At 39.5% G+C, this 16,687-nt stretch overlaps 1 protein-coding gene across 3 annotated transcripts in view; it reads left to right on the top strand.

The window, feature by feature from the left end:
* LOC127056376 (retinol-binding protein 1) overlaps positions 1-12,484 on the top strand; it is a 130,504-nt gene extending 118,020 nt beyond the window's left edge. For 2 of the 3 annotated variants that reach the window (XM_050964159.1, XM_050964161.1), the window contains 2 exons: positions 6,987-7,088; positions 12,208-12,484. In XM_050964159.1, coding sequence (XP_050820116.1) covers positions 6,987-7,088; positions 12,208-12,261 — 156 coding nt within the window. In that variant the 3' untranslated portion in view covers positions 12,262-12,484. The remainder of the gene's footprint in view (positions 1-6,986; positions 7,089-12,207) is intronic. The other variant, XM_050964160.1, reaches the window with a different exon arrangement.
* Positions 12,485-16,687: the final 4,203 nt, after the last annotated feature.

Below are 16,687 nucleotides of genomic sequence, written 5' to 3'. Positions count from 1 at the left end.
AAAGAGGCTTTAGCACAAAAAAAGTACAGGGAAATGGGGGCAAAATAGAACTATTACAGGTGCATAAGTTATTAGGGGTGACTTTAAAGATCGCAGTGTCGAATAGGGGCCTAAAATGTGAGCAGCTATTGGAGGTTTTGAACTGTGTGTGGAGAAGGAGCTGTGTGACTGCGCACAGACACAGTACTATCAGGACATCACTACTGGTTTTCCCTTAAAATTTCCATGGATATTGTACCCACTTTCTCTAAGCTGCATTCGATCCACAGAGGTTTAAGTGACTAGTCCAAGGTCACATTGCAGGTAAGTGGCAGAATCAGAAATATAAGCAAGAAGTCCCAGCTCAGTGCCCAGCTCTCATCACAATACCACTTAATTTCATGCATCCTGATTGTTAATGGATACATTGAAATCACCTTAAGCCCTTTAACAAGCTCTTTTGTCCATTCTGCCCTTTTTTGTGACCTGCAAAAATGGAGTTTAACTAATCAGAAGTGTTGTGCAATTTTCAGGACAGGTGTTATCCCCCAGGTAAGCACACGGTGCTTATTAGGGAGTTCTGTGGGTCTGCAGTGCATATATCCATAGGTCTTGTCCTTCTCTTGGCAGGCAGATTTCTTTTCCTTTTGTTGCTAATGTTCTGTGCCCTGGTTAATTTTCACAGTCATTTAAGGGGGTCTTTTCTTTTCTTTTAAGAGAATGAAAAATGGTAAGGAAGGTTTAGAGGGTTCATATACTATTTGAAGTAGAAGCAGCAGCACAAGTAGTTATGAATATGAAAATCTACATTACGGTTTTGGAATAACTGGGTGTCTCCCAGCCAAGAGTCACTGAAATATTCTAAGTATTGCTATGATGCTTGGAGTTCCTTCCCTGGACCTGAAGAAGAGCTCTGTGTAAAGCTTGAAAACTTGTCTCTCTCACCAACAGAAGTTGGTCCAATAAAAGATATTATCTCACCCACCTTGTATCTCTAAAATACTCTAGTTATACAAAGAATAAATTAGTTTATAGTGGAAAAGAACTGTTTTATCTTCCAATGTAAAACCCAGCAGGATATTTCCATAGCTTCCTTCTGAATCATAGACATGGAGCTTTTTTCTAGCATCTTTAATCCAAGATTTAAATGTTTTAGAAAGCAGGGAATCCCAGGCTTCAGTGAATTGTTAATAATTTATGACATCAAGATTTTAACAGATGAACCCGGCTTAAAATTTTTCACCCAAAGACCCCAAACTCTATCTCCACTTCTCTCTCTAGCCTATTTCCTATTGAGTCTCTCATCTGTTAGATGTATGTGGTGTCTAGCAGATGGCATTATGCAACAGGCAGCGGCAGAGCAAGCTTTCTTTGTGCTTGTCCACATGGTGGATAGTGTGCTCTACAGGGGAGTGATTTCTAAAGTGCATTAATGGGTTGCACATTAATTGTTCCATGTTGGTACGGTTGACTGTAGTGCTGTTTGAAACAGTACTGCGTTAAAGTGCACTAGAGGATCTCTACTTGGACCAATTAATGAGCAACAAGGTAGTGTGTTTTAGAAATCACACCCCTGTAGAGCAGATTGCCGCACTGTGTACACAAGCCCTTAGATAGCTCTGACAATGTGCTGAGCTGGAAGGACTAATCCAGGAGTAGTTCAGTATCCGTGCCCATTCATTCCTCAGCCTTTCTGGTGAGACTGCCAAAAAGGGACAATGAGCACCAAATGGCATAGCAATTTTTGCAAAGTGCATGGATTCCACTTTAGCTTTCAGTCCATAGAAGCCTAGTTCACTCAGGACTGTTTTTGCCAAATAATTAAGCAGTGCTTTCTAAACAGCATAAATGGGTAAATACTTTTTCCAGTTACCTAATCATTAGGGGGCATGACTTCCAGGAAAGCTTGTAATAATGGAAGTATTCTGAGCTAACTTTGGCATAGCTTTACCACTGTACACAGGAACTATTGTGTTTGTTTTACCTATTGGTATAGACAGCTATATGTGTGAAAGAGAACCAAATACAGTAGAACTTCATAGTTACTAACACCTCAGGAGTAGAGGTTGTTTGTAACTCTGAAATGTTTGCAACTCTATGCAAAACGTTCTGGTTGTTCTTTCAAAAGTTCACAACTGAACATTTACTTAATACAGCTTTTAAACTTTACTATGCAGAAGAAAAGTGCTGCTTTTAACCATTCTTATTTAAATGAAACAAGCACAGAAACAGTTTCCTTACTTTGTCAAATCTTTTTTTTAACTTTCCCTTTATTAGTAGTTAACATTTAACACAGTACTGTACTGTATTTTCTCCTTTTTGAGTCTCTTGGTATTGACACCTCCTCATCAATTATTGGGAGTGGGCCACATCTACCGTGACTAAATTGGCCTTCAACATTGGTTCTCCACCTGTAAGGTAACTCCTTTCGCTTCATGCGCCAATATATATTCTTGCCTATGTCTGTAATTTTCACTCCATGCATCTGAAGAAGTGGGTTTTTTACCCACAAAAGCTTTTGCTCCAATTTATCTGTTAGTCTTTAAGGTGCCACCGGACTCCTCGTTTTTTGTTTTTTTTTTTTTTTTTTGCAGCTAACCTGGTCACACCTCATGGAAAATAGAAATAGATCTCTTCTGTTCCAAAAATATTGCCCTATTTCCACTAACTCTCAGTAGCATTTTCTCAGTTGCCTTTTTTTTTTTATCGGCGTTAGAGTTTGAGCTAAAGGGAAAACCCCCAATGATAAAATACTACCGATTTAAGATTAATTCTCCTGGCATACCAATTTCTGCTACCTCTGGAACAAAGATGAGGAGAACATGGTGTTCTTCTCTAATAGGTTCTATTCTCTTTGAATTCTGTAGGAAAATGAGCACAACATAAGGTCAGAAAGGATTTGGTTTGCTTGCACCATCCAAGTGCATATCTATATCCATGCATCCAAAGAGAAGGCAAAAGAGACTATTGGGAATTCTAAGTAATAAAACTGCTGGATTAATGCAATCTCTTGCCTCGTGCCTCTGGTGGGTCATGCTAAATCACCTAAAGGAATGTCTAACCTTGTTTGGTAAAAAGGAACATAAAAACATTGCATTTTTTGAGCTCAGGCAGAATTTTAATCACCTTAGAAAGCTGGGGAAAAAATGAAATTGTCTCCCTGTGCTGCTAGAAAGATTTCTTTATTTTCCCCAGCTGAACTAGACTAGAGAGGAGTTACCAGCTCTCTTACAAGTTAGACAAAGATGCATAAAGTTTATTATTGTTGACGTGAGTATTGGATGAACATAACACGATTCTGATCTCACACTGGCTTTACACCTATTTAATTCAACTGATTTAAATGGAGTTATTCCTGTTATACATCAGTGTAAAATCAGAATAGAATCAGGCCCAGCTGCTTTGTGTCTTATGATTTACATTACCTGTGCAAACTATATGTAGTGAATTATTTAGTCCGTAAGTTTAGCCTTTTTTGTGTCTATAAAAATGGGCCCGCTATGTGAAGATAACTTACAGATTTTTTTCATTATTCAGAATTGTTTGACAGATTTATATGAATTTATTTCAGACTATGAATTGATGACACATTATTCACTTTGATTAGTTGCTATTGGTTGCCTAAGTCACCAACTATTGTTTATGCTCTGGGATTGGATGACTGAAGAATTTATAAACCGATGAAAAGGAATCAAATAAATTTTAAGAAGGCCACATTCACTCTCCTCACAAAAACCATGGCAACAAACACATTTTTCACAAGTATGTTTGAGATTTACCTAATCTGTGAATAAAAACCAAAAACAAATCACTGGTACGATGTTCCTAGGAATGAATATAAAGTATTGTGAATGCCACCAAAGTGAATTTACAGGCTTTATTAGAACAAATATTTGGAAACTTATTGTTTGCCATATTTGTTGAGCTTTAATTCATATTCATAAGTACTTGTTCTACAGTTAGCTTTCATTGGGACCACACCTGTTCCACTTGCGGTCAGTGGAAAAATGTTCCACTTGACTTCATTGGGGGTAGGACTGAGCCTTTTATTTGTAAATTTTTTTCTTTCACTGAAGTGATTTTCTATGCTGCATTGCAGGCCAAACAGGCTTTAACTTTCACTGTGGCTGTGCTTGGCGAAACACAGCTATCGGGTCAGTTCCATTCTCCACTACCCACTGTGCAATGGGAAGAATGTACTTCACTCAGTTCTCTAGGAAGGTCAGTGGTCCAGATCCTCAGCCAGTGTAAACCAGTGTAGCTTCATAGTCTAGCTCACTAATACAAATGAATATTTGTTTTGTTTTGAAGTTACCCCCCCACCGCCACCACATTCTTTGAATACCTTGATATTGACCTTCTCTAATTTTTCTTTTTTTATAGAACATTTGTGGCCTTTATATTTATGTAGATAATTAACGTGCAGATCTTGCCCTCGGTTTAATCCATTGTCCTCCCCATTTGTCACTTAATCTTGTTCCTGTTTGTCACAAACTGCTTCTGATTAGTTCCAATACAATTTGATTAGTTCTTCTATGGTACAGAGACTCCTGAAAACCTGCAAAAGTCAAGGTAGTTAAAAAATAATAATGATTGTTTTTTCCTTAACAAGTGTCCCTTGAGCATGTCCTGTATATTCACTAACATTTCTTAAATATCTTGCTTTAATCATTTCCATTAGTATATTTCACAAGCCCACATAGCCTTCCTACTCTTCATTTACTAGTGTGTATGGGGGTGTATAGAACAATTTTGCTGTTTGCCATGGCAGCCTGGTGCATATCTGCATCTTTCATTAATTCTTAATGGAAGGGTTCACGCTGCAAGGAACCCACGAGTAAAGGAAGCCAGTTTAATCTTTAATGGAAATTGGTTTTAAAATAGATATTGCAGAAAGAGACAAATGATAACTAGTGTTTTGCTTGTGAATCTCATGAATGGCTAGAACATCTTAGGAGGTCAGATTTTCTAACTGGCCATTTTAACCCTTTGTGACTTATTTCACAATAATTTTTATGCATATCTTCTCCTGTCAGATGAATGTGCTAAATGCTGGAATCAGTAGTCCTTCATGTAGTAAGGCATTAAGGCAGTAAAATGTAGGTGGTTCTTTATGAATGCGATGGGCTACTGTATTTATTTTAGAGGAAAATACCAAAACATTTCTGAATGCTTTGTAAAAAATGGAGAGACTTTTAGCAAGAACAGTTGAATCGTTTGTCTTCAGAGACCCCATATGGCTAACAGTGCCTCGCCTACAATTATTTACCCTGGCAATCTTTCTCGTGATTCATTTTCTATGCTTGTTTAGTCTAAAGCTTCCCCTGGGTAGAGGCTGCCTGCTGTACCCAATTTATAGATGGTGGCTATCATGGTTATCATTTAAGAATTAATTGTTTGTAACAGACACATTCTCAAAAAAGAACAGGGATGAGTAGTACTGAAGCCGTATTCAGTGTTCAGCTCCTGAGCATGACGAATTTAGGCTGACTTCTTTTTTAAAAAAAAGCAAGGTGGAGAAAGTGAATTTCCATAATGTCTGTAGAATTAAGCCCTTTCTCCATTTGTGACTGCTAACAAAGGCAATGGCTTCAAGGCTTTCAAGATCTGCATAGTAATTCCTTACTTTTTTAGTCCTTGGACTCAGTTCTCCACTCTGTTACACTGGTTTAAAACCAGTATTATTCTACCAGTGCTCAGGGTAACGCTGGTGTAAAACTAGCATAATGGAGCGGAAAATCAGGTCCTTTTTGTTTTTATATCACAAAACAATATTTCATTTCAATACATCTAGGGTGACCAGATGTCCTGATTTTATAGGGACAGTCCTGATTTTTGGATGTTTTTCTTATATAGGCTCCTATTACCCCCCACTCCCATCGATTTTTCATATTTGCTGTCTGGTCACCCTAAATCCATCATACAATGTTACCAAAAAAAAAAAACCTAGTAGTTGCCTTTAAAGATAAATAAGCTGTACTACCTTAGGGCCTGATCCTGCAAATGCTTACACATGTGAGTTGTTTTACTCGTGGGAGAAGTCCCATTGAACTACTCAGGTAATCGCGTATAAGTGTTTGCGGAACTGTCCCGAACCCAGCACAGCCAATGGGACTTACGACCCTTCTTAAAGTTAAGGGCATGTTTGAGTGCTTTTCTGAATAAGAAAGGATTGCTGAGCCAGGACCTAAAAGGGTATTTAATAAAACAAAAAACGTAATAAAGGAAATCTGCCATAGTTTCAGCATCTCCATAACTAATGAAGGGTCTCCCAGGACGAGATGCTACTTTTACAGCAGGTCCTTACTGATGATGTTGGACAGTCTGGGACACAAACTGCAGCTCAGCATTTGGATGCCAAGGAAAGGCTTAGACCGTTATCGTTGGGTACAGCTGATTATTATTTTAAGGCAGGGTATAGTTGATCCCAGGCATGTGTAGGATCTGAAGGAAGGATTGCAGAGGCCACCGAGTGATGGGAAACTGAAGTTGTAGAAGGTCAAGGTTTCAGGCCCTTTTGGAAACATACTACTAGTCTGAGCACATGGAGCACCCTGTGTGTATAAAAAAGGGGAGGGCAGCCATACATATACGTTAAGGCAACTTTTTCTGCTGACCTTCAGGGTCAGCATTTGTGAAGAAATCATGTAAAGAATGCTTATGTTAATGAAAAATCATAGCTCTGACTATACCACGTGGATTCTTACAACAGCTTTAAGAGTCTCCTGCTTTTCTGATGTATTGAGACACCCAGCTTCATTTCCTGTGGCTCAGGCTTTGCAATCAAACTACATTTAATTGTTCTTTTTAATTACTTCAAGAAGCTTAACAAAAAGTGTGTGTGAGAGATGTACTCTTCTCTTCTTAGTAGTGTGATAGAGACTAGTGATTAAAATATCTATTCTATTACACTGAAGTTTTCCTTTAAGGAAATTGACTCCACCTAAGTGTAATAGATGAAACTGAATGCCATAGTAATGCTTAATAACATGTATATATTTTGCTAGACTAACGTGAGTTGGGATGGAGATAAACTTCTTTGCGTACAGAAAGGAGAAAAAGAAGGCCGTGGTTGGACCCAGTGGATTGAAGGAGATGAAATGCATCTGGTATGGTCATATAGCATGTTTTAAATGCCATAATTTTTCTCTTATTTATTCAAATGGATGAAAGTAATAGCATGCAGCTTGCTGCACATTATCTTGGCTTACCAAGGAGTAATTAAACATTGGTGTTGCATTTGACTTGCTTCTAAAGGAATAATTTCATGCAGGGCCATTATTCTCTCGTACCCCTTTTGCAAAGAGCAATGTTCTAAATTTAGGCAATCTTTGTGTTAACTATCTGCTCTCAGATCTATTCATTTAAATTGTTTGCACAGAAGAAGACATGTCATAGAAATATCCTTCATGCACTCAGTGAAATAAACAGTATGAGGACTGATGAAATTCTGTATCCAGCAGCGTAAGCCATAGGGAGAAAAAAATACCATTGTTCTTTTTAATTATGGGCCAGAATTAATTCTGGCTTAGAAAAATAGAGAGCAATTTTGTTTTTAAAATTCCGTGTTCTTTCTGACTGTGTCTATATTTCCTAGTTAACAGCAACTAACATAATTTTATAACATTTGTTTTTCTGAATAGAGGTTCATAACAGCCTCTTTGAGGCTCACCTGATGTGGTAAAATGTTCTTTTCCCACTGAAGGAAGCAAATCAGACCTCTAGTCCCACTCACCATTCAATTCATTAAGCACCTAGGAGTGTTCTGTTTAGAATGCTGACTCCCTGTCTCCAGATCAGTGTAGCGCGATGCTATCAGAGATGTGTGCAACAGCACCCAGAGCCAACTGAATGCCACGGTACTGCATAGAAGGGTCTGCAAAAGGTTAGGAGGGAAAGAGGCCTAGAAACACATTTAGGTCCGTCCCATGTAATCAATTTTTTTTCTCCACACACTGTCTAATGCCTTTGTGTGTGACCTCCATGGATGATACCATGGCGCCATTGAAGCCAATGGTAAAACTCCCACTGACTTCAGTGGGGTCAAGATTTCACCCACACATGCATTTTTCAGTCAATATAACCTCATTGTGCCCAGTTTTAAATCACTTGGCATGCTGGCCTAGAGCTACCATCTTTGCATCAAGAAATAATGGCTAGGAATCCACGCTGAGCCTGCTAATCCTGCTTCTGAATCAATCTACATGACTGCTCCTTCCTTCAGTCATTCGTTCCCTCTGTGGAGCTTAACATGTGCTGCCTCAGTAATGCTCCCAGACCTTGTTGAGGAGAGAACTTAATGAGGGGGGTCAAAAGTCAAAGCTGGATCTCCCACTGACATTGCAGAGCACTTATTGTAGGGAAAACCAGCCAGTTCTTCTTGTTGTCCAGGTCCCCATTCCTACCGATGTCTGGAGTATTCAGGCTCCAGGCAGGGAAAGTCTGCTAGTGGCCATAGAGAAAGGAATCCTTGTCACAAGACTGCAGCACAGCTGTGGAGTCCCGCTATGTTTATCTTTTAAGGACGTGTTACTCCATCCCTTTTCAGCAAAACTATTACATACATGCTTAAGTGCCATTGACTTCTCAGCATCCGGACCTGCTGCTTCAAGGGCTCTCTGGGCCACCGGGGAGGGTTCCTAGTCAAGCAGACACACAACCAACATTGCCATTTCCAGCTCAGCATGACGTGCCAAATCACATTATTTTGTACCTGCCAGGGACTGACACTGCTGTATACAAAATACTGTGGGTGGAGAAAGTCTCTAAATTGCTTTAATGCCCAGCGTTTTCTTATGTACCTTTTGTCATTTCTTTTATGTTTCACTAACTCAAAAAGGCATCTTCAGTTCCATTGGAATCCTCATTGTAGCCTCCCCTCCTTAGACTTATTTTTTTTTTAAATAAGGTCAAAACCCCATTACTTGTAAAACTTTTAAATAATTGAGATCTTCAGGTCACTGTCATTCTGAGAGCCCTTTGGTGCCAAGGTGAATTACCATAAACATATTTTATGATACTTCAATAATTATTTTATGATCCTATTGAACTTTACACAATGATCCAAATATTAATTTAATCCTTTACACAGTTTTATAATATATTGAATGTTATGCCTTGGGGTTTAGTAGCTTCTCACCAGATGCTTGCACTCTGCCCTTCCTCTGGTCTGAATTTTGTGGTATGACAGTCTTCTTTCCTTCTTTTTTTTTTTTTTTCCCCTCCCTTCCTCAAATTCTGTTTCACTATAGTGACTTAAAACAGACACCTATCTGGCCATTCTCCAGTTCCTTCTGAATTTTATAGCCTTTTTCTTTTGTATTGACTGTCCTAGCAGTTTGTGGGTGTTTTTTTTAATCAGTAGGTTTCATAACTTTACTGCATGTTCCTTCTTCCAGATCATTGATACAACAAAGTGAACAAAATTGGTTCTAATACCAATCCTTGTAGAACTCTACTAGTTGTTTCCATTCATCCTGAACTGTGTCCTCTTACTAGTAACTTTGAAATCCAGCCATCCATTCAAGTAGCTCAGCCCAGTAATACACTTAACTGTCCTAGATTAGTCTTTTCTGTGATACTATATAGAAAGCTTTCCTTTAGTCCAAGCAAATTATTTTCATGACTTCCCTGTCAACTCTGTCTCACTCCCTGAAAATGTTCAATAAGACTTTTTCAAAACTTTCCTTCAAGTTAGGTCTCTAAGTTCAGTTAAGTCAGAAATGTCTAAGTTCAGCCCTTTCCTATCCCTCAAGAGGTTTTCTCAATACTGGCTCCACTGCTGAAGTAAAGTTTGTGAAGCTATAATTTGCTGGATCTTCTCCAGAACACCACCTACAGTGGCTATCATTTTAAAATGATCATTTACCACATTGTGGTATTTATCTTTATTGCTGTATTTCCTATATTTATTGTGGAAAATATGGCAAATAGCATAGTAAATATAACTACTGCTTATGGGAGATGTCCAGTTTTTAATTATCTCCACTCCATTTCTCTTGCTACATCCTTGATGATTTTGGAACAGATCCTCTTTGCTTGTTCCGTGTCTTAGGTCCCGGTCTTGCAAGCTGCTGTGTGTGGGTAAAGCTCTGGGTGGGAACAGGAGTCTACCTATGCAGAGCAGGTTGCAGGATTGGAACCTTAGACTTCGGGGTGAAATTCTGGCCCCGTTGAAGTCAATAACAAAACTCCCATTGTCTTTAGTGGAGTCAGGATTTCACTCCAGATGTTTAATATCTTAATTATCTGTTCAGGCTTTATCTTGATTTTCTTCAGTAGTTTCCTTCCTAACCAATCTTCCTTTGTGAACACTTGAGCCAAACTTTCCCATCTTTCAGAGGCCCCAGGGTCTCCTTTATTTTACTTTATATTCCCTGTGTACTTGAAGGCTTTTTTTCTCTTTCTCTTTGCCTCTATCTAAAGTATTTATTTAAATAATTGTCTAGTTGAATGCAAGCTTTTTTTTCATTCATTTGTTTGTCTAATCATTTTATATGATTTACCTTCCTTTTAACTGCAGTCCTATTTTGTACATGCCTTTCTTCCGTGATCATTTTCTGCTTTCCTTCCTTCACCCTCATTGGTCTTTTGTATTCCTGCAATAACCATTGCTAGATCATGGGCATTTATTAATTTATCTTTGAACACATTTCATTTCCTCTTCTTTTGTTTTATCATATTTATTTAATTTCTTTTGTTCTTCATAAGTTTTCTCAAGTAAAATCAACAAGCAGATCTGAAAAAGCAAGCAGTGGCCATTTCCTAATCTCTGCCCACTTGTGACCTCAAAATGAGGAGCTACTTGCAGCATATAGTGCAGATTTTCATAAAATGGTTGTTCCTTTTTGGGTGCTTTGATCAGCAACAAAAGTGTTACTGTGTTCTTATTTGGCTCTATCATGAACATTCTTTAAGATAAACAAGGTGTTCCATATTTCTCTCAGAGCTGTTCTTTCAAGATGGGTACACCCAGAAGTAAATATCACTGCATCTGTTTACATGCTGCAGTTCACACTGCAAAGTTTATCTCTGCAGCTCGAGTGGTTAGCAACTGATTTTTTTTTCTTTTAAAGTCTTAGATAATGAAATGTAACATGGCAGCCACCAGGCAAAAGTGCTGGATATCCAGCCAAGCATGCTCCACTCAAATCCAACCTTTTGGTAAAATCCTCTGTCATATAGAGCACTGCAAAATGCACTAGAGATCACTTCTAAATTGCTTCTTCTCTGCCCCGTCAGTTCTCCATTACCAATTATCTTCATGGAGTTACCCAAAAGTAAATTAGGGACTGCACCCTTCTTGGTTCCCTCTTTTACATAATGTGTAATGAAGCAGAAAGGTACCATGTCTACTGACTGTTCAATATATTTCTTCCAGTTAATTTGTCAGAGTCTGAGGCAATTTTTCAGCTGCCTTCTGTTTTTGGCACTTGCAACTGATCACCCATGCATCAGTGGGGACACAGTCCTTATGCATATGCAAAAGCAGCAAAGAATCCTGTGGCACCTTATAGACTAACACGTTTTGGAGCATGAGCTTTCGTGAGTGAACACCCACTTCATCAGATGCATGTAGTGGAAATGTCCAGGGGCAGATATATATATGCAGGCAAGCTATCTCTAGCTTGCCTGCATATATATATACCTGCCCCTATCTCTAGCTTGCCTGCATATATATACCTGCCCCTGGACATTTCCACTACATGCATCTGACGAAGTGGATGTTCACCCACGAAAGCTCATGCTCCAAAACGTCTGTTAGTCTATAAGGTGCCACAGGAGTCTTAGTCTGGATCTGTAAAAGCAGCAAACACGGCTACCCCTCTGATACTTGATGCATATGCAAGTACTTGTTTTTGCACGTGTAGCTTGGGGGTACTATTGAATTTGCATATGCAAATATGCTGCTTATATGCCCACAACAGATAAATGTCCATTTTGATGGGTGCAAACAGTTGTGTGCAAAAGTGGACAACAGTGGAATCCTAGGCTGGATATTTGGCCCTTATACTAATTATTAGCTTTTTTCTTTCCAATTTCAGTTATTGTTACTGCATTATCATACATTCCTATTATCAAATTACACATTTGGTCCTTAATTTGAATCCACCATAATTTTCCATCTAATATTTGACTTAAGCATATAAGTAGGTGTTTTAGAAACTGACATACACACGTGGATGTACTGGGTAAAAGTCGCACTTACAATTCATCTTTTCTTTTCAGGAAATCAGAGTAGGTGGTGTCAAATGTAAACAAGTCTTTAAGAAGGTACAGTGAACCTGATCTGCCCATTGCTGATACAGAGATGAAAACGAACAGAATAGAATGTATGGACTTGCTACCAAAGCTCCACATGCTCTTCGTGCCCAGGTATATCCTTAACATCTAGCGAGCAGAACCCATGAACATCTGTGCTCATGAAATTAGAACTGTGTAGTGCTGTCTGCAGAAAGGATTTTTTTTAAAGAAATCATTCTAAATAAACACAATCATTTTTAGAAATGCCAATTAAAGATACTGAAAATCATAAATCTCTGTGTGTGCCTTACTTTCTGGTAGACCTTAGTCTGAAGTAGTTTAATATAAGTGGGTGTGAGGGTTTTAAAATATTGTTATTGCTGTTTCTCATTTACACTAAGGCCACTTTACATTGCAGTAGTCATGTGAAACAGCCTTAAGGTGGACTTTCTTTATAAGATCTTGTTGTGGGGTATAAACCACATAGATAAACAAAGGAGTTAGCAGGAGCTGACTCAAATTAGCCCACCTGGCTGTAACTGGAGGGTGTGTCAGGCTTGGGGAGGAGCTGGGTGGCCTTCTGATGGAAGGAAATGAAAATTACTGGGGAGAAGGTCCAGGGGAGACCCAGGACAGAAAGGCCGAGGAAGGAGAGGGAAGAAACCACAGGGAAGCTAGCCTCAGGGGTAGGCCCTGGGAAAGGGGCTATATTTTAGAGAAGTAGCCCTGGGGATCAGTTTTCCACAACAGGAATGGAGCTCCGGAGAACCTGGCGGGATTGAAAGTTCAAACCCAGACAGATGAAGGTTGCTTTAGCAGTGCATGGGGCTTCCTAAGTTCTGTTGGGAAGAAGTCTGGAACCCCACCCCAACCCCTGGGAAAAAGAGAATGGGACTGCAGAGAAGCTCCGGACAGATGGAAGATGCCATGTTGATAATTAGAGTTGTGTGGGACATTCATACCCAAGAAAGGGTGAGACTTTAAAGTGACCTGGCCAGAGGATTGAGTAATAAGAAGATGTAGACCATTGCAGGGCCAGAGGGACAAATGGAAGGGGACGTCACAGGAGAAGTCCCTACTACACCACATCCTGCCACAAAGGGACATGCTAACTGGTGAGTCCTTCTTTGACAGACCCCTTTTCAGTGCTGGAGATTGTAAAGGGCCATTCATGTAAATGTGGATCAGATCCAAAGTATTTTGTGGTTTAAAAAAAACGAAGATTGAAGTCTTAACTCCACTGAAGTCAATGGCAGTTTTGCTGTTGTCTTCAGCGGAGCAGGATTTCACCTAAAATGTTGTAATAGAAGAGAGATTGTAGTTTCTGAAGCTAAGCAATGTTGTGGACCAAGAGTCAGGAAAAATAATACTTAAAGCTTAAAGAACGAAGAGTACTTGTGGCACCTTAGGGACTAACAAATTTATTTGGGCCTAAGTTTTCATAGGCCAGAACCCACTTCATCAGATGCATGCAGTGGAAAATACAGTAGGAAGATTTTATATATATAACAGAGAACATGAAAAAATGGGTGTTGCCATACCAACTCTAATGAGACTAATCAATTAAAGTGGGCTATTATCAGCAGGAGGAAAAAAAACTTTTGTAGTGATAATCAGGATGGCTCATTTCAAATAGTTGACAAGATGTGAGTAATTTCTTTTTCTGATACAGACTAACACGGCTACCACTCTGAGTAAAATATTTTGAATGAAAATACCCAGTTTCCCAAGTTGAAACATTTTACTCACAAATTCCCAGGTTTTGGGAAATTTCCCAGGATATAGAAGCACTGTAAAAAAATTTATCTGGGAATTTTTCACCAGATTTGGAAAATGTTTACTGCTAGGTTAGGAAAAGTTGGCATCACGATAAAGAAGCACTGGCAGGTAGGTAGATTAAAACTACAAGCAAGTTTTTACTGTGGCTGCTAGAAATTGTGCATAATAATCTCCTGTCATGTAGAAGATTTAATGCACAAGTAGTATTTGTAACTTTGATTGACATACCAGAATATTCATGTTCTTGTGCTTAGGGAGGAGTAGTAGAGCACAGCACCAATCTGACAGTGATTCAATCTGTTTAAAATTAAGCATATTAAAAGTAATTGAAAACTTTTTTCATTTCATTATTGGAATATCAATTCACTGAAATGCTATGGTTCAGTGTTTCTCAAAGGAAGTTCCATGGGCTTTGCTGTTCAACTCTTCCTGTTCAGCTGGGAGGGGTGGGAAGGGGGCATGCCCGGGGGAGAGGGTGGAAAGAGGAGGGCATGGGTAGAGAGGGGGTGGAAAAAGGTAGGATGGGGTGGAGACTTGGGGGAAGGAGTGGAGTAGGGGCTGAGGCTGAGCAGGGGACTCAGTAAAAAAAAAAAAAAAATTTAAATCAAAAGGGGGGTCCTTGGGTTGCTAAAGTTTGAGAACCGCTGCTATAGTAAATTAGACCCAACTGCTGCAAGGTGCTGAACACCATCAATTCCCATTTAATTCAGTGAAAGTTGAGGGCACTCGGTACATTACGCATCAGACCTGTAGTACCTGATATATAGCACTGTGTTCTTTACACAAAAACTATTGTTATGAGCTGTTTTCAGGGGACCAACCAAGGATAGACCTGAGATAAATAATAGATGTGAAACATCTTGCATATTTGCACTGAAATGTGCTGTTTATATTCCCACTTTCTGAGCTCCCCCTCTTAATTTGTTTTATCACTGCTGGCCCGTAATAGCTATGAATATAGAAATACAGCACAGATAATCAACTGTTTGTGCAATTCTCTAGCCATAACTATAGTACCATGATATGGAAGTTAAATAGTAGACAGGTTGTGATGTGTACATGACATGGGTCATGTCATTCTACTGTACATCAAAATCTACACACTCAAGTTGTCCTATGTATCTGTGCAATTAACAAAGGGGCTTGATGAAATACCCCCTTTGCATGTAACTTTTTATGGAGGTGTTTTGTGTGGTTTGGATCTCAGTGTATGAAAAGTTACAAATTCAATGTGATATTTCTACTTTAGTCCTCTGTGGTTATTTAATGGCAACACACGTGCTTAGGTTTTTGGGAGTAATATTTAGACTCCTACTCACTGGGCTTGTGGGCTTTAGACATGTAGAGATAATGGGTTCACATGCTGGGGAGAGGGTGTTAATTGTCTATCTCCTTTGGTTTCTATATTTTGCCATCACTGCAGTACCTGAATGCCTAAAGAGTTGTGTTATTTTTTTCAGCATCCCTACTAATTCATCATAGAATATTAGGGTTGGAAGGGACTTCAGGAGATCATCTAGTCCAACCCCCTGCTCAAAGCAGGACCAATCCCCAGATTTTTACCCCAGTTCCCTAAATGGCCCCCTTAAGGATTGAACTCACAACCCTGGGTTTAGCAGGCCAATGCTCAAACCACTGAGCGATCTGTCCCCCATACATAGTGTGGTTGTGCCACGTGTTCTGTCCTTCCTCTAAAATGGAGGTAGGACAATGCAAAGATGGCTAAAAGTGAATGGAGTACAGGCATTCTATAATGCAGTGTTTCCCAAACTTGGGATGCCGCTTGTGTAGAGAGAGCCCCTAGCAGGCCGGACCAGTTTGTTTACCTGCCGCATCTGCACGTTTGGCTGATTGCAGCTCCCACTGGCCACGGTTCGCTGCTCCAGGCCAATGGGAGCTGCTGGAAGCGGTGCAGGCTGAAGGACTTACTGGCTGCCACTTCCAGCAGCTCCCATTGGCCTGGAGCAGTGAGCCAGTGGGAGCTGCGATCGGCCAGACCTGCGGAAGCGGCAGGTAAACAAACCGGCCTGGCCTGCCAGGGGCTTTCCCTACACAAGCGGCATCCCAAGTTTGGGAAACACTGCTATAATGAAATGGGAGACGGGAAACCCAAAAATCTGTTTAATCTCCTGGTCAGGCTCTGGTTCTGTTGAAGGAGAGCCCTTGCTCAGTTGTTTAAAATTATCCACTTAGAAAATATTCAACATCAACTCAGGTCAGGATTGGGGATGATGCCCTAATCTCCATACTCCAAAACATCAGACATTTCCTTTCTTTGGAAGAGAGTTACTGGTTTAGGAGCTAACAATTGCCTTTTAGCTATCCAGGCTATGGATTTTACACTGCAAAATTCCAGGCATCTCTGACCAAGGGAAATGTAATACAGTGAGCAATAATGACGAATCTCCTTGCCTTTTATTTATAACTCAAATCCCAATTCATTAAAGGATCACTATTATTCCTCTCACATGAAAATTAAGATTACACTGTAACAAAATAGTTCACAAGCCTCTATCTGTAATTAAATTTTGCATAATTTTTTTAATGCTCGGCTCCACTAAAACATTTTTTAAAAATTATCTTTCCTTCAATAAAGCTTGACAGTTCATAACCTTTGATTCACCAAATGTCTTCTAATTTTTGCCGCCAGCTCCCTGCAATCTTTTATGCAACATTCAGAAACTCT

This window comes from Gopherus flavomarginatus, chromosome 8, assembly GCF_025201925.1.
Source record: "Gopherus flavomarginatus isolate rGopFla2 chromosome 8, rGopFla2.mat.asm, whole genome shotgun sequence".
Classification (NCBI taxonomy): Eukaryota; Metazoa; Chordata; order Testudines; family Testudinidae; genus Gopherus; species Gopherus flavomarginatus.
This window is presented reverse-complemented; position numbering and strand designations above follow the sequence as displayed.